This window comes from Brachionichthys hirsutus, chromosome 1, assembly GCF_040956055.1.
Source record: "Brachionichthys hirsutus isolate HB-005 chromosome 1, CSIRO-AGI_Bhir_v1, whole genome shotgun sequence".
Classification (NCBI taxonomy): domain Eukaryota; kingdom Metazoa; phylum Chordata; class Actinopteri; order Lophiiformes; family Brachionichthyidae; genus Brachionichthys; species Brachionichthys hirsutus.
In genome coordinates this window covers 11353733-11372408 of record NC_090897.1, presented here as the reverse complement: position 1 = coordinate 11372408, position 18676 = coordinate 11353733, and the positions used below count along the sequence as shown (strand labels likewise).

The following is an 18676-nucleotide window of genomic DNA, read 5'->3' as shown; positions in this document are numbered from 1 at the left end:
CTTTGAAAAAAAAAAACTACAACGGTCAATGCAGGAGAAGCATATATATATTCTTATGTAACATATTCTTATTCTCCACAAAACTGTGAATAGATAGCTTTGGGTGTTAGAGTCAGATGGTCAAAGCTGAATATTTCAAGGACGGGGTCAGTGAATTAAAGGGGCAAAAATATTCAGTTGGAAAAAAGGTGAAGGAGAAAGTTGGAGGTTAATGCAGAAGGATGATGGAGAACAGAACGATCATCAATGACTGTCACCTTAGCATCTTGTCCTTGCCTGCAGAAGTAAAAGAGGCAGAATCTCATTTAGAATATCAATTGCAAAATGCACTTTAGTTTTAGAGTCATAAAAAAATCTGATATAGAAAATATGCACAAAGATTCAGACTTGAAACATCTATAGGATGAACGTGAGACAGCGGGCCAACACAATTTGAGCTTGTCAGCATGTTCCCCGCTGCTTGTCACTGCTCAGCTCTGAATCACTCTGGATTTTCGGCACAGGATGCGAAGAGAATCTTCTAGTCTGCTGACGACGAAAGCTCGATGTCGCCTGAAGCTGGCAGCTTGTGTGACGAAGCATTTCTAAGACGATTCCACAACAGAGTGCAACAACACACAGTTACCAAGGAAATCCGTTGACGTGACAAGTGACAGTCCTGATAGCCGACTGACTTATACGGTGAGTCACAGAAGACGCGCCCTTGTAATGAAGTCACCTCAGTGTCAGGAGTACAGAGGAGAGCCCCAGATCAAATATATCATCATTGCATTCTCCGATCCTCTATTTAATTCACAGTGATTTGGAAATCTGTTTATAGGTCTTTTTTTAGGGGGAGCAAACCCAAAACGGAAAATTCATCAAAATAGGAGGTCAAGACACAAATCCTTACAGGCATATTGCAAGTCAACAGAAATATATTTCAAGTTGTCAAATCGTGGTATTACACATTAAGTGCACATTTTGCTCTTGCAAACATGTTCCTGGAGGGTTTTTAAGACAGTTGAGACGGAGGCTTGTCAGAGCATAGGCCTGATTACTCAAGAGACGTCTCATTTATTTCGTCATTTCCTGTTTCTCTGACGTTATATTGAGTTGAAGAAAATACAGCTTTAAATGCTGGCATGACTGATTTTACATACAACAGTCAAGCAGAGTATGAATTTGCCACATTATGCCTGCAATAATAAACAATAGTTGAATAAACAGCTCTAGGCAACGGTATAATATTCACCCATCTCGTAGCTCTGGTTTTGTATTCTCCCACTCAGGAAATGAATTTCCCCGTCTCCTGTTTGACTGTGATCGAGGGCAAGTTTTTAGAGCTACTTGGCTAAACAATAACAACGTCAAAAAAACAACAACTGGTGATGTCAGCAACATAAACTGCAACATAGACTCATCAAGGGACAACTTTCAGACACTTTGAATGTGATCCGAGAACAACCCTTACCACAACAAAGCTTTGTGAACGCTCCACCTTTGAAGACTGCTGTGGATCCTCAGCGTAGTCACAGTTTAGACCTCCATCAATCTAACCTGACATCAGCTGTGGGTCATTTCCAGGACAGCAGTCTTCAGCAACATGAATGTGGAAATGTCTGTATTTTCACCTCATTACACCAGGTGCAAATAAGCATAGTATTAATAGCATAGCACATGTTTCTGCTTTTGTAGCGCATGTTTGTGTGAGAGAGGAAGATGGAGAGGGAAGAAAGGAAATGTTGTTATGGTCAAACCTGAGTTCGCATGTCCCAGACTGTCCTTGTGGTTTTAATATGGCTGAGGTGAAAAATAGAGGAAACAAGTCTGAATCTGAATTTCCACCAAAATGGAAAAACTACTTGTTGAAGAGTTTGAGGCCAATGTGGAAACTTTTTTTTCCATTTTGACACATCAACTAAGACCAATTGTCCTACAAAACAGAGGTCACAATTCATCCCATGAACGAATCCCTGAAGAAGTCGTCAGAGGAAAGGTGATGAATTCACACAGACAGGGAACATTTCCATTGAGCTCCACCGCCTGCCCTGACCCTGGTCAGACATGTTACTCACCCTGTCGGGGTGTCTGCTACGTGCATTTGTGCTCAGACGCCTTCACACCACCAGCCTCATCCTCTATCAGCCAAAACCGACCGACACACGCCAGCCAAGAGGAAAGAAACTATTCACAAAGCTGGTTTGGTGTGAGTAAATACATGAATGCTGTTTGTCTGGACCACCGTCCTCGCAGTTTGACTTTGGTATATATCCCACATCTTTTAAAAAGTCAGCCTGAACAGCAAAATAGCATGGTTCACTCTGTTCAATTAGATAATATGTCTTCTTGATTAACCTAACATGCACACACAACACACAACAGGGCAGATCAGATCAAGGAACGCTCCACCGCCTGGCTGTCCCCTAAAGACGCCCGACGACATCACTGTGTGACATCTCAGAGAAACAGAATGAAGGTTTAAAATACTTTAGCAAAAAAAATAAAAATATCAGAATACAGTCACATCCGCTTTTAATCATGTGTGTTATCATAGTGGGCAGAGACGCCTTTCCCTGCCGAGGCAGCGACCGTGTGTTGGAACTCACCCACGCCGTGCGACACAAACGTGCACATAAACAAACATTGAATCTATCTGTGCCATTCTTTGACTGCATGTGAGCTCTGACGATGCAGAAACACTTTCCAAACCAGCGAACAGAACAGAAATGTCATTAACTGTGTCCCTTGCTCGGAGCGCCACCATTAGTCACTGATTCCCGTCGAGACGTGCCAGCTCACCTGCAGCTGTAAGGAGGCCCTCCTGCCTCGTCCCAGGTGAAGTCACCCTGTTTTTGGGGGGAAAGCAGTGCATGGCAACTTCACTAACTCTATTAACATTGTACATACGCTTGTGTTTGGTGGGAATGAATGGTCAAAAAATAACGGAAATACAGTCTCTTCTATGGTTTGAGATTCATGTTCAGTACTGGAGTGTGACTCGCTCCAAACTGGTTTGCCTGTGTGATGAAAGCCGTCGTGTGCAGACCGCTGCAGTCCTTCAACACACTCAAAGAGCCAGACTCTGGGTGCCATCCTTCCCACACTGAAACATTTCCTCTCCGTTTTCAGTTTTGCAGACACCCCTTAGCTAGGATTCACATTTGATACCACTGCTATAATAGTGATACACAGTAATCTTATTAGCTATGCTAACATGCTGTGTGGATCTGATTCATAGAGCCTTATGTTGGAGGAAGAAGGAGAAGCCACTGCTGCAGTCTGCTGGCGTTATGTGAATAGTGGATAACAGTTCACACCGAGACTATGATCTGACCAGTGGCTAACAGGAAGGATAGAAAAGCCTTGTGTTGACTAAGTTTTTACCCCGTTTTACATGTAGCCATTAATAAAGTAAAAATAAACAGTTGGGTTTAAGCCTATTTAGCATTGGTTGCCTTTATCAATGCAACCTACTTCACAGAAAAGAAAACTGAAATCTGGTGGTTTGATAAGTCATGAATTTACTGAATTATTCATCCAGATTGTGGCACAAAACGCAAACTTCTCAGATCTTAAATGTTTTATTGAGGGGCATCGCCAACAAAAGATTTTCGGAACATAACCCCATTCTACGACTATGGAATTGGGATAAGAATAACGCTGACTTATTGGGATGAGCTGGTTTTCAAACATGTTGCATGTCTGTGTAAGTTGTTTTTCATATTACTGGACTGGAGACTAAGTCAAGGAAAACTAGATTTGCTGTACTGTACTGTTCCCTGCACACGTAAATCTTTGTCAGTTGTTCACACATTGCTCATTATTTTTTTTTAGTTTTTGCTACTGAAAAAAAATGACCTCAGTGGCTACTTGAGATCCTAGAAATGCAATCTGCAAAAAATGTACCGGTATGTGGACTTTAGAGAACGGTAATAGCGTAGAATAATAGTGATTTGTTTTTGTTTTTTATATATGTGTGTCATCTTTTTCTCCCATGTGCCCCCCCGCCTCGCTTCTCTCTACTGCCTTCTTTCCATTTGGCTCCATTTGGTTGCAGCTCTCCTCACACTATTTACCACAGGGCTGTTCTCTGTGAGAAATGCCAGAATGTTTTACTGGCTGTGCCACAGAGAGCCAAACACCATAACCACGACATCACCTTCGACCTCTACAGCTGGCAATCAAGCAACCTTGTAAATAAACTTCGGGACTAATTTGGTAAGGGCTCTGGTAATAGTTCCAGGTTGGCTGTGACTCACAAGTATGGAAGCGCAGTACAAAAAAATCATAGCCAGGCCGTGAAAGAATGACTCACAGTCTGTGGACGGGCCCACTGACAGACCATATTACATGATTTCCCAGCAGAATATTTTTTCTGCATAGAGAACACATTAAGCGTGAACTGACAGGAGATTCCCAAAAGCTTTCCCTGTTAAATCGCAAAGCAGGCACGCCATTACACAAGTAGCTCTTTACTGCAAGTGGACTTACAAACTCTCGGAATCTTGGAAAGACAATTGTCTTGTAATTGTTTTTTCTAAATAGAACAGCTTGCTGCATGTCTAATTATTTTACTCATGTATGCCGGTAATTGACATTTCTGCCGTGCGGGAATCTTAAAAGAGCAAGCAGCAATTACGAGAACAATGAAGCTCAAACATCACGGAGCTCCGAACTCAGCCCCAAAAAAAACACATCAGCTTCTGCCTCACGTCCGCCTTGGTGACTTTATAATTATTTGTCAAACAATCAGTTTAGGATAATTAGTCTCAACCAGAAGATTAAATAGATGACTTTTTAGGTTAGGTTTAGGAAAGTATTACATAATCACAGTGAGCGTATGTCTGTATTTGTGCATGCTTAGGGGGGTAATGTGTCACAGCATGAGGAGGACCAGTATTTTTCCATGATCTCTAACCTCTCCTGTCTTCCCAGATCCTCCTCCTGCATTCAGTTCTTTCCAGTCACCTGTGCTCCTATGATCACCTGCAGCTCATCGCTCATCAGCCCTGACTCTACACATTCTTAGCTCATGCCACGCCGCTCTGTCAGATTGTTTGTGACTTGTTCTTTCTTTCCAGCACTCTGTACTAGTTATTGATTCTTGTGTCCCTGCCCTGCCTGTTTTTATTTTATTTATCCTGCTTGCTTGCCTCCCTGATAGCACTGATCACCTGGTTTATGATCTCTGCCTGAATTCTGGAACTGTCTTATTGCCTGCTCGTATGCTGAGCCGTCTGCTTGTTATTTGGACTGACGGTATCTGTTGCATTTGGGTTCTTTCCTTCTGTGGCCCTGACATGATGCCTTTATCCAAGACCAGTGACTTAACTAGAGGTGGCTGGCTGATATATTTTAATATGTTCAGGTTACAACTTCAGATTGACAGGAGACTGTGATGCAGGAGGTGTTGCTGCTGTCCTCCAGCAGCTCTAAAAGGTATAAGACCTAGATATTTATGGATGATGCTCTGTGGAGCAGTGAGGAAAACTGTGACCCTTTGGGCCTCTGGATCAGCAGTACGCATCGAATCAAGACTACATACTGCCCTTTGCAACACCCACAAAAATAAACAGCAATACAAACCTTTCTGGGACTCAATATTTGTACATGTCTCAACTCTCTGAGTTATTAAAAGCCAAAATTCATGCAAATCTTACTTTCATTGTCAACATATTTATTTACCAGAGACTCAGACTCAGTAACATCGTTATTTTTTGCATAAATATTAAGTTGGAAAAGTTCTCTTTTCCAACTGTCTGTAATACAGGATGGAGGTGGAGACAAATCATAATGGTTGATGCTTCCCACCAATATTTTCCCAAAACTTTTAGACTTCCCAAAAATTCTCTATAATTAGAACTAATTTAATCTGAGTTATGGAATAAATGACATTATTTCATTCATTTTACAATCTCTTTTTTCTAGTCTGTTCAACTAGAATAAACTATTTATTTCTCATCACTGCCTTGAGGGGAGGAGAAACGCCATAGATAACCATAAATGAAAGAGGAGCTAATATATTAGTAAAACGGTGCTGCTCACTGCTGTATTTGTACATATGCAGGAATGTGCTGTGGTTCATTATTGACTTTAACAACACTGACCCAGACGGTGAGTCCCCGAAGGCCAAGCAAATGAAAACACAACCTCTCTTTTGTGGTTGTGTTCAGCTCGACCCTCTTTCCTGTGCAAACGCTGCTGGTCTGACTTGCACGTCACAAACTCAGACATGCACACCCACTCGCTTCATCGCCACAGGCCCTCTGCCATGCTGGAAACGCTGTGGACAGTGACATCATCACTCCGAGATCACAAAGAACAGTGGAGATGTAATCCTGGGGAGAAGCAAAGATTATAACACCATGACACGGTGTTACTGGAATTACTGCGCGACAACCACAGCAGCAAAAGCTCTGAGGTGCAACAATGAGGACGCTAAAGACATGCGAGGAACAAATGAGCAAAACATCTTTCTAGTAAAGCAAAGTGAGCTCATTTGTTCTCTGAATTCCTCTCCGTCGTCCAGAAAATGAAGGCGTAGATGATGCTATGTCATTACATGTTCTAGACTGATGGCCTTTGTGTTATTGTTCGCTCTCATTTCATTCCCTTCCATCATTTCTCAATCCAGTATCTCTAAAGCCACCTTTCAATAAACACTCTTGGGGTTGGTGGAGCTATTCCCTGATATGTTTATCTGTGCTGTGGGAGATAAGAGGTTCTGGTACATTCTTGTGCTTGCTAGCTCTTCACTCTCTCCTGTGGATTGAAAGCATATGGCTTTATTATTGCATAACTTTGACCAAGAGGGTAAAACATGAATAAAAAATGACTCCAAATAATTAAAACAAATGATAAGTTGGAAGACCCCCTGTGACCTGTCCCTTAAGGTGCCTGACTCAACCAATGTAATGTAAGCTAAAGTTTCACCTAACAATGAAACCATGATCTGTTGTGTAAAGAATTAGATGGCTGCACCCCTGCGAGCTGACACACAGACTTCCCCGATCAACTCACAAATCTATCAATACATGGACTCACTGTGAAGTTGAGCTTGACAGTTAATTCATGACCTTGGAAACAGCAGTTGAATGAAGACAATGATGACTGTGTGATACGGCGAAACGCTCCAGAAGAAGTGAGGAGCTGGAACTTCATTTGTTGTTCAAGTTATGTTTAGTAAGCCAACGGATGCTGCTTCATACACATTTTTAAATCCTAAATTGGTGTTCAAAAACAGTAAACAACAAGTCATATTATAGATGAATCATTTCTGTGGGTGGGGGTTAAAGAGGTCACTCTGCCTTTTCAAGCCACAATAAGGTAGACTACACTCTCTCTTTGCACTGTGACTTTTTAACCCGCTGGTCAGTGAACTGCTCTACTGTCACAATACCTTAACAAATAAAATAAAATAAATCTCCATCTCGCTGAACACCTGGGCAGGTTTAGCACCTCAATGCACATAGTTATTACAACTATTTTTGTTTTCTTAGCAAGACGTTTACATTTTTTAACCTTTTTGTTTCGCCACATTCTATACAAATGTCTCATTTTGTCAATTGCTAAAAAAAAATAAAGCTATAGTAATTCCCCTCTTATAAGGAGCAACATAGCACCTTTAGTAATACGTGCTTGAACAGACAGCATCACCACTTTGCGATCTCGGCCATTCATCTCATGCTTTCATTTGGGGGGGGGGGGGGTTTCTATGTGGCTGGATAGCACTGCAGGTTACTGACCGATCAATCCCTACTATCTGTTTGTGAGTAAAACAGATGCCCCATCTTACAGTAGCAGGCACCATTTTTCATGTTTTGTAAACATTACAATTTGGCAGAGCTGTGGAGATACGGACCAGCCTCCAGGCAAACTGATCTGCAGATCTGTTTCTTTCTTGTCTGAGCACATCGTGTTGAGAGAGTGAAGATTTGTAAAGGTTAAGGGCACTGTGACTGATGGGCCTTGAGTGAACCAGAAGGGAGTCTGACTTTAGGCTGATATAACACAGCTGTCTGGGAGGTTGCATTACACTAAACGGCTCTAGCACATTGCTTTGGTGGTACTGTACTGAGGAAAGGTGGAACAAAGTTAAGATGGTTGCAAATGCTCCCTTGGAAACTGTGAAAGCAGATCTGGATGGATGGGCGAGGATTTATCACCCTAAAGAGACGCTGATCCGGATGAGCAGAGAGCACCATTAACACGAGCAAATATAATTTGCAACAACAAATAGGCAGAAATACAAAGTTTCTCTCAAAAGAATTCCAGTATCAAGACTCAAATGAGTCTACAGTACTTATCTAAAACAAAAACTGCCTCATCATCATCATCATCATCTTTCATTCTGTGCGTGTGCTACTGTGAAAGGACGCACTTTCAGACGCTTAACTTCATCATCCTCTGGCTCCGGTCCACTAAAGGCGAGCCGGTGTCAGCTGGCCCGAGTGAGTTGTCTTCCTCAAACCACAACAAACGGTGACCAGCGTTTATTAAATCTCCTTTGTTTACAGCATCCATTTCAAACTATTCTGCTTGAAAGTCATTTGCCAAAGAAGGAAAGCACTGGTTTGAAAATGTGGTCAAAGCAGCCTGGTTGTCTTGCAGGCCTACATGCACCGAGTTGGACAAGAGACTTTGGACAGGTGTAAGAATAATGTCTGACCAAATGGTTCAGCTGGCTGTGCATGCAGTCCCAACTAGAGCAGCAGCAAACCATGAGGTGGTGATGATCTTATCCCATTTCAGATACACAACAAAGCTGGATCAGGGTTGTATGCTACACAGACGTCTTCATCACGGCTCCAGAAGGATGTAATTGTGTCGTCGTGTCATGTGGTTTCTATGCAGGATGCACATCCCCCTTTGACTTTTCATGGAAGGCAGACTTCCGAATATATCTCGCCTTTGTTTTCAGCCGGCTAGAGTGAAAATACCATCTGAGGATTTAGTACTGTGAACAGACGATCTTTGATGTTGAAAACTTTGGTGCTGGTTGCGATGATTTCAGAAAGGATCAGAAATGATGTAGCCTGAAGAGCCTAACAGTCAGTTCACTGGCAGAGGTCTGCTGTAACACTGTGTCTCTAGTTAGTATATACTAGACAGGGTGGAGAACAACCACATGTTCTATGTTCTCTGCCATCACAGGAATTAGAACAACATGATCTCTGGCTCGGATCCTTTTTTTTTTTTAAAGCAGTAATGAATTAAGAGTAATCCTGGCTGATAGGGCCAGAGCTCGCTCTGAGAACACGACTCCATTTACGAGAAAACTCAATCTGGTTTTTGAATTCCTTTGACATGTGATTCCTAAACTAGTTTCTGCAGCTTCCTCTGTTCAGATCAAACTCACTGACAGCACCCACATGCGAAGACCAACCTTTTTTTTTTTTTATGTTTGTTTGATGGCTGCCATGTTTTTAAACTAATGTCACACTTACACGCATCTTCAACCTTTGATCTATTCAGACAGAGGAAGTGCTCACATATTCTGACATGTAGTCCATGTTGGTTCAACATGAAGCGTCACCTTACACAACCGTTTACAATCAAACTCCACAAAACTGTGAAGAAATCCCAAAAAGTTTAGCTCTGGAGATAATTAAAGGACAAGCCCGGCTGAAAATGGCCGAACAAAATAAGAAGCGTGTTCTCCATGAACACTGCTTCCTGCTTTTGTCCCCAAATAACTTCAACTATTGCACCATCCAGTGGCGGAACAGATAAACCAATGACCTCTTCACCCCCAACATACATCAAAATTATGGAAAAGTGTGTAACAAAACATGCATTTTTTAACGCTGCCTTTTTTGAAGGATAATAATAAATGAAAATCCTGTTCCCTGGAGAATTAATTAAGAACAACAAGGACACATACTAGTTTTCTTTTCATACAGACATTTATTTTATATAAAAGAAAACAAGCTTCCCATTATTAACATTTACACACACAGAGCCACTACTGAAAAACTACAGTATCCAGCATGGCAGCTAGGCACTGAACAATGTTGGATGTCATTAAAACATCTACGTGCTCCTCCAAGTGCCTTTTGGGATCCTGCGAGAAAGGACAGAAGAAAAGGAGACAACTTCCATTCACATTTGAGCTCTTTGGACTCTGACTAGTCTCCAGCAGATTACAGCAAACTATCCTAGTTTCAAGTTTCTGCTTATAATGACGCATGTCAATAATGTGACTCGGGGCTTCAGAGCTGTCTGTCATTAGTGAACACCAATCACACACTCCGAGGCAGAGGTAGGATTTGTCATGTTATAGTCAGTAAACAAAATGCCATCTGAAGATTAAATTTAATAGTCACCTGTTTTCCAACATTCTTGATTGCCAGCTGCTCTGGGGTCATTTTGTCCTCTTCTTCCACAGCCTGAGGTGGAAACACAACTGTGTCTTAATATTAGCTTTGTTTAATTTTCTTTATGCTTTACTATGTTCCGTCTTCTTTTACATCAGAATGAATATTGATTTTCCTTGTTTCAGTATGGTAAAGCCCTCGGAATAACCTGGTAGAGTCTCGTCGTGACTGCGATCATCACGTGGATCCAAAATTCAGGATCCATTTGAATTGATGATACCGGTTTCTTTTTTAAGTCAACAGTAGAGCAATAAAATATTTCATCATAAAAAGGTTATGAAAACATATCCATTTCATTTACTAGAATTGGGCAGTGGACGTGATTCTGTTTTTAATCCCATTTTAGCCTTGAAATATGTTTTATAATGAAATGAGGTGCACCTTATTGTAGTTCTTAGCCAACTCCAGCATCTCCTTGACAATGGTCTCATTGAGCTTACAGTGCTCACTGTAGTCCTGCAGGGTCAGGCCCTCCATCCAGCTCTTCTTATGCAGATTCAACAGCATCTGGATTGAAAAGCATTTATGCTTCTCATGATGTATTAAAAGCGCCCACACAATATATTCTGTGATGGAGCGTATTCACGAACCTTTTGTTCCAGTTCGTTCTTCCTGTAATTGATGGTGATGGAGTAGTAATGTCGGTTCAGTCCATGAATCAGAGCCTGAGAATACAATGAGTCTAAAGTTTAATGTGTGAAGAGATAATCAAAATAACAGCTGAGAAGTAGAGAGAAATATCCCAATATTAGAGTTTGTGTCACAATTCTTTATTGTGATTTGATCCTATGTTTTCTCACGGGTGACATTACTATCTTCGATGTGTTTATTTAACGACGAACCAAAAGAAAAACAGTCATCTTAAAACTCTTTTCAAAATTGACGATTGTCAAAAAAAGGAGTTGAAGCTTTGTTCCTCTTCATTAGGAGAACGGGAAACACAATTTCTATATTTCTGGACCACCAGTCATTTAGCTGTGAATTAACGATATGATGTCATGTATAATGGGTTACCTGAATTGACGGCTTGTTAAGATGTCCCAGGTTGGAGGTGGTTTGTCTTGGTTCATGACCCAGCACCATCATGTTGGCATTGATCAGTCTGAAGGCATCAATGACAACCTGCAGAGGACAGAGGCCACATGTTAAACAAGCAAGTTGAAAAGCAAGATATTTTGATTCAAAAGTCATCGCAGAGCATTACATAAAATGAGAACTGATAAGTTACAAGGCTCTTCTGTAACAGCAACATATTGTTACCTTTCCTTTAACGCTCTGAATGGGATCGACCACAACTGCAACGGCACGCTCCGATAAGGCCTCAAAGCTCTGTTGCGTGTTGATGTCGACACCAGACAACCAACAGCCAAAACCAGGGTGACTGTGGTACCAGCCAACAACCATCTCCGGTCTGATCAGAGGCACAAACCAAGATTGGCACGCACATTTAGAATACAATAAAAACAGGGCAAGGTATAGCCATTCATTTAATGCTGTATCAATAATGTAGGGTTTTATCCATATAACCAGGCCTGTGAAAATTGGTCAACACTTTAATAGGGGTTTGGTAACAATAATTTACTGGGCTATGCAAACCAACTCAATATGTGTACTTGTGTACTAAACCTTCTCACAGTAAATATTTGTGAAACATATTACCTGCTAGTCTGCTTCAGCATGTCCAACATCTTGGCCTGAAACACAGGGTCAACTGCTTCAACGCTCACACCCTGTGAAGAAGAAAAGAATGTTTAGCACCAACATTTTGTAAAAATCAACATACTTACCTGCTTAAAAACAAACTACCAAGAAACAAGTTAGCTTCATGAATTACTTAATTTAGGCTCCTAAATTAGGTACTATTCCGGAGCACATTATCTCACATAATATGAATATCAGAAGAAATACATACCGTTCCTGACTGGGGCATGGCAAAAACATCAATCACACGCACGGTGTAATCATCAACAAATTCTCCCAGCATCAGTCCCATGACCTCCATTGGTACGCCAGCACGCCCGTGCTTCAACATCTAACAAAACGCAAAAAAAATCTATAGTCAAAGATTCATTCATTTAAATGCTAAAACAGATTTGACCACGTTTGAGGAACATATTTAAAATCTGCATACCTTGAGCAGGGCGAGGGAGGAGATGTACACCTGCTCAGCAGTATCTACAGCAGGGGCATCTGTTGGGGGGCCCTGAAGAATGAAGACAACTTTTAAGCCTTTCACATAAAGCAGTTACTGAGACGAATCAATACAATCCTATCTTTATATTCTCATCTAGTACCTCAAATGAACATTCATTTACTGTTTAACGCTAAGACTATGATTTATCCTCTATTCCTGTAGAGTACTACAGGGTATGGGTTCAACATGAAACTTGCCTGAAACTAGCAGTGACAGTAAACTGGCTTCAACTGAAGTTCAAAATTATGTATTTATATTGAATGACACAATGACTCCAAAACAAATCTGTAACATTTACCGGTACATTTATTCAAATTATATATTTTCTTTATATTTTTATCTACCTGGCCGAGCCCTGGCATTCCACCTCCAAGCCTCAGCAACCGATCCATATCAGAATCTGTTCGAGAGACAAAATAATAACATTCTCTTGCTTTCAAAATATACATCTGACACGCAAACTGCACTATTGAAATACAATCACAGATCTATTTATTCTTTCAGATCTTTACGAGATCATACAAAACACATACAGCACGTTAGGAAAAATACATTACAAAGATTTCAAAACAAAGTTCGTGCTTTACAAGCTTGTTCATGACCAAATTAAATTAAAACTTGAAAATTGTGTTCTTGTACACAGCGATAAGAATATGTATGGGAATGTACTCTAGTGAGAAGCTCAGTGTGCGAAGAACATCTTACGGGGTTAATCGCTAGCGTTATACAAACGTTTAATTTTCCTTCTGGAATAAATCTGTATACTGTAGGAGGTTCTACTGGGTGAAATGGAATATATCATATCGCAGATTTTCAGTGTAAAGCCCAAGTTAGCGTTAGTTAGCCAGCTATGGTACATGAAAACAGCACAATATCCATACCGTTATTTATGAGCCACATTTACGATACGTTAGTTATGAAAACACATGACAATGTTATCATACAGTACTATTACATTACTCGATTTATCAACTAGGAATTGGCCTAAAAGCGTCAAGTGGGGGCTCGTCCGTTCAGTTAGCTACTGAAATGTAGCCAGTGTCACGAATAAAATAAGCAACAACGTGACAACACAGATTCTATCTTATGGTACTTTATGAAAAATACTGGCTTTATTATGCTCTAACGCTGCTTACCTTTTGTCGAATTCTTCGGACGTTTACAAAAGTCTATTTCTGTTTTCAGCCCACGCTCAGGCTGCTACCGGCTACAATGAATCAGCCCGAATAAGCTTGTTTTTTTTTCAACTACTTCCGTCGCACTGATGACGTTTTTGATCTAGCTTGACGTGTACCAATCGAGACGCAAGGGGGCGCTACAACCAGTGATTTACAGTTATCTACAACCATTTCATTGTTGTTGTTGTTGTTGTTGATGATGATGATTATGTTGTTGTAAGATTATGAGAATATACGTTGTATGTAATTTACAAATCTTGCAGATCAAGGCTGTTATTACTGACAGTAAAATAAATGTCAAAATCTTTCCAATTTCTATTTACAAGGATTATGATTAATTGCACAATTAAATATTCTGAGTTCTCTAAAAATAAAACATTTGGAATTTTAGAAACTAAATATCCTGGTTGAAATGGCAGGGGCATGTGAGTACAATATTTTAGTCCATAATTTATTGCAATTTGCCATGCATTTATAAATTACATTGTAAAGTGGCACCTTCATGCTGTCTTTAAGCACTTACAGTTACAATACACTTACATTGCTAACATTTATATATCTAAATATCTTCAATGTTCATTGTTAAAAATAATGAAAACATAGCACTGATGTCTTAGTGGGTTCTCACATTTTAACAAACAAGCATTCCATTATTGCCAGAGGAATTACAAGCGCTGAGGCAAACGCATGGTATCACCAGAAAACCATTAGGTCATACATTCTTGCTGGACAGTTGAAAATCTCACAGAGCATTTTGAGCAATCTCAACTGACAATATCATAGATCACTCTTGCCAGCAAGAAGTTCAACTGGAATGCTATGATCACCAACAGGACATTTTAATTCCCCCCACCCTCCACACCCACATGAGCTCTTGGTACATCACCCTGGCCATTTCAACCAGGATGTGCATCCTTATAATGGGCTAAACTGATGTCAAATTTAACCTAAATTATTAATGTTATCTCCAAACATATTGGCCTCAGGGGTTCTCTGCTTGAAAGCAGACTTCTACAAAGACACAAAGTAGGCAATGCATTCACCATTGGAGCAGTAACTCTATCACAGTGTCAACAATACATGGAACAAGATTTGGTTTATTGTTTACTGAATCATTCATGCTGATCAGGATATCTCACTGAATTCAGCTCGGTCACACATAAAAACATCAGTTCCCGTTCTTTGATATAGTACCCAAATAAGCAATGAGGAGGAAGGTACAGATCAACTGACCTATTTGATGCGTAATCCATTCGAATCAGAGGTTAAAAATAGAGAGCAAATAGATGTGATAAACAAATCTTTGATTTATAAGATACATTTGAATCAACAAATCTCATAAAACAGGCGTTTTGTACATGTTTGATATAATAGAATTCAAAATGTAGATTACCAAACTGCAAAATCACTTCTAAAAAGACTATTGAAGCATATATAGATATGAATGACTGGACATTTCAGGGAACATCAGAAGGAGATTGTAACATTGCACCAGCAAACCTTAATCCTACCAGCGGAGGAAATTAAGAAAGAGAAATTTGATACTTTAAGAGCTTCCCTGCACCCTGATGGGATTTGGATTTAGTTCCGCTTCATAAATCTCCATCACAACCTGCAGCAGGATGGCTGCTTATGGTTAGCACTGCTCTGTGTGCTTAAGTATCTGTATGTGGCTATAAAATGAGTGTAATTGGATAAAAATGAAAGGTATACGTTTTCATACCTTGTTTCGTCTAGAACCTCCATGAGCAGATTAGTGGTCTGTGTCTGTATAGATAACGATTGAAGTTTTTCTTTTGCATCTTTAACTGTCGGTCGACTTAACGTGTCTGAATAGACACAAAACTTGCATGTACTGGTAAAAATAAAGTCTGGGTTTTGACCTTGGCTGGCTACCTTTAGTAATTATAATTCCTCCTTTCCTCATTTCCCATCATCCTTGATTTTGGAACTTAATTTTGTATTTTTCCCAGATTCTTAAAACAGCCATACTAATTAATGGAATGGGTGCAGTTGCTCTAGTGAATGAAAACTGAATGACTGTCACATTACACCGATTTATGCGTGTTTTCTGGTGGCATTTCATGCATATTTTCATGGAATGCTTGCAAGTGATGCTTGTGAGATGCTTTTGCCCCCAAGAAGGAGCACAAGTAAAATTACATGGATATGATCCCTCTGCGGTAGCAAACAAATAAACCATCTTATTTCACACTGTGTGACCGTATTACATACTTGATCAGACTGATCTTTATCAATATTGAAATGGAACAATGTGTACAAGATTGAGATGTGGGATTCATTTTTAATAAGTTAAGTACAGACTGAAACTTGTTTGCATCGCAAGCATTTAGCTTTGAAAAAAACTATGTTATGGAAATCTGTCATTAAAAAAAGGTCTGGGTCAGTGTCTCACTCGGGAGCTGAGGTGTGGCTTTTCCGCTTCACCCTCCACCAGTGACTGTGGCATTAGCTTCAACTGATTTCCCGTGGGCGTGTCATCTAATTCCTTCTTTCACTCGTCTGACATTGAAGCTGGCAAAAAACTTCTGCAAGAAAACCTCTCGACTTGGTGCCCTTCCACTATCCAAGGCAGCATATTATGATATTTTCTTTTTAGTGGCCTTTTCTGCTGCATCCTGTTGGGGGAGGGGGAGGGGGAGGGGGAGGGGGAGGGGGGCTCTACAGCAGACCAGAGGACCAGATCTGGTTGCTGGTGGGTTGCTGCAGTTTGATGATGATGATGAATATATTTATTAGATAGAATGTTAGAGTACAAGTACAGTCACACAGTAGCATGTATTACAGTACAAGTACAGTCACACAGTAGCATGTATTACAGTACAAATAAAGTCAAACATCCTGTCTAAGAGGAGCATTTCAAAAAAGCCCTTGCGGTCTTGTTTCCGTTGAAAGTCCTTCGTACATAAGTCATCCACAATTAACAATACAAATTTAACAATACAAATAAAAATAAAACCAATATTAAATTACACAATTGATGCAACGTAACATTAGAAAAACAAAAATAAAATGATTTTACACCGCCGATGCAAACTAACAATTAATCTAAAATAAATTACACCACTGATGCAAAATGACAATGAATGACAATAAATAACTTACATAAATTACAATAAATTACTAAGGCAATTAATATGTGCAACGTGTGAAACTAAGTCTCTGGTCTTTGTCTACATGCATTTCTCAATATCTGGCTGTGTTTGCTGGTCTTGAAAGAGAAGGCTTGCTCTCCTTTAAGATTAAGGATGGTGGTTGAAGGGATTTTTATGTTTTGAAAACTATTAGCTTTGGCCAATAAATGCATACTCTCATGATAAGTTGACAAGCAACTCAGCACTGGGTCATGCCACCAGGTGTTTTTCCTTGTGACCAGCTGGTTTGACACCCAACTAAGATGTGCTTAAAATTGCAGGAACAAAAAACAGAGGACAGGCTGGGTCCTCTCCTAGCAAAATATTTGCATGTCATGTGTGGCTCCATGACTCTTTCCATGTGTTCTTCCTCCTCTAACCTTCCCATCTTGTCCAGCTGCCTTGCTTTGGCAGGCTTAGGCTCTGACACAACTGGCAGCTTCCTCTTGGCTTTACACCTTTTCCACCACCAGAAACTGGTATTAAATGGAGTTGCAAATTTTACCAAGTAAGATTTTTGTTTCTCATGGAGTCCCCACGGGACAATACAATTTTAAATATAATAAATATTATTATTATTATGAACATAACTAAGTTAAACATATAATTAAATACAATATAAATGCTAATAAACAGATGTAGATAAAACTACATGTGCCCATATTTGACACAATGAAAGGAAGTAAATTCAACTAACCGTTTCTTCCTGTGTATCTGACATCATAAACAAATAATTACATCTTATAATTCATTCTAATTAAACTGTAATCCTTTAAATACAATGGTAGACCTTAGCCATTACACAATGAGTTATATGTGTGCTCATCTAAAAATAAAACCCCACAAAAACACACACACAAAACACTAATGCACTAAATAAGTAACTTGTCAGTACAAATATAATGCATTTTTTGATTTTCAGTACTTTAACATCAAACCCTTTTTAGAATCAAACCCACCAGCAGTCCACTGTATGATACCTGGGACACATTCAGAACGCAGTGAGAGTGCAGCAGCTATAACTTGTTATTTTAAATGTCCCCCTCCTGCGTGTGGATCCTCTCTCATAGTGGGTTTATATTACAGGGAGACTGTGACCTCCAGATCAGGCCGGCCTCCTGCTTCTATTTCATTGCATCCTCACTCTCTGACATGTTGTGTGTTGGATGGGGGAAGGGTAGGAAAGGAAGTGTGTGTGCGTGTGTGTGCGTGTGTGTGTGTGTGTGTGTGTGTGTCTGTGTGGTGGAGGTGGGGGTGAAGAATGCTTGGTATGTGCGGACGACATCAACATGAAATCAGACGAGTGTTCCGCGCAGCTGATTGCGCGCCAGCAGAAACCCAAAAGCCATTTGGAGCGCGTTTTTCTAACGCGCCACGCGGTTCGAGGTCCTCCAGGTTCCCTTTGTGTTTAAAAACCGAACACTAGCGCCACTTTGGACGAGACCGCCGCTCCGTTCATTAGATGCCGACACCCTGCAGGGGCGGAGATGGTTTGGTCTGTAGTAGGTGGGACCGGCGAGCGGTCTGCAGCAGGACGTCGGAGATCAATGAACCGGATCGGAGGGTTGGTCCGTATCCCGGTGTGCGTCTGCTAGATCCGGTAGAGGTGTCAGTCCTACCTGAGCGGGACCGGGGGAGCTTTGTTACTGCTAACCAGCCGGTTCAGAATGCGGATGCGTTAAACCCACTCGGTTCGGCTTTCTGATTGGCTCCTCGCAGGTCGCTTCCACTCCCGTCCGCCGGCTCGTCGTTGCGATTACATTTCCTGGGAGATAAAAAGCCACATCTGTA

At 40.6% G+C, this 18676-nt stretch overlaps 1 protein-coding gene across 1 annotated transcript; it reads right to left on the bottom strand.

Moving 5' to 3' along the window:
• Positions 1–9868: 9868 nt before the first annotated feature.
• Positions 9869–13789, bottom strand: psmd14 (proteasome 26S subunit, non-ATPase 14). The gene is made up of 11 exons (XM_068758967.1): positions 13689–13789; positions 12897–12952; positions 12490–12561; positions 12271–12390; positions 12018–12088; positions 11619–11769; positions 11373–11480; positions 10949–11023; positions 10740–10865; positions 10308–10370; positions 9869–10045 (listed from the first exon to the last, which is right to left on the bottom strand). The coding sequence occupies exons 2-11, from the start codon at positions 12942–12944 to the stop codon at positions 9947–9949; spliced, it is 933 nt and encodes a 310-aa protein (XP_068615068.1). The 5' UTR covers positions 12945–12952; positions 13689–13789; the 3' UTR covers positions 9869–9946.
• Between the last annotated feature and the right edge of the window lie 4887 nt (positions 13790–18676).

What these genes read in the sequence shown, in the direction of transcription:
- psmd14 (XM_068758967.1), bottom strand. Translation starts at nt 12,944, where the DNA reads ATGGATCGGTTGCTGAGGCTTGGAGGTGGAATGCCAGGGCTCGGCCAG. An exon ending in TGGCTAAGAACTACAATAAG is followed by an intron (nt 10,371 to 10,739) that starts GTGCACCTCATT and finishes TTTCCACCTCAG; the next exon opens with GCTGTGGAAGAAGAGGACAA. An exon ending in TCAAGAATGTTGGAAAACAG is followed by an intron (nt 10,046 to 10,307) that starts GTGACTATTAAA and finishes CCTTTCTCGCAG; the next exon opens with GATCCCAAAAGGCACTTGGA.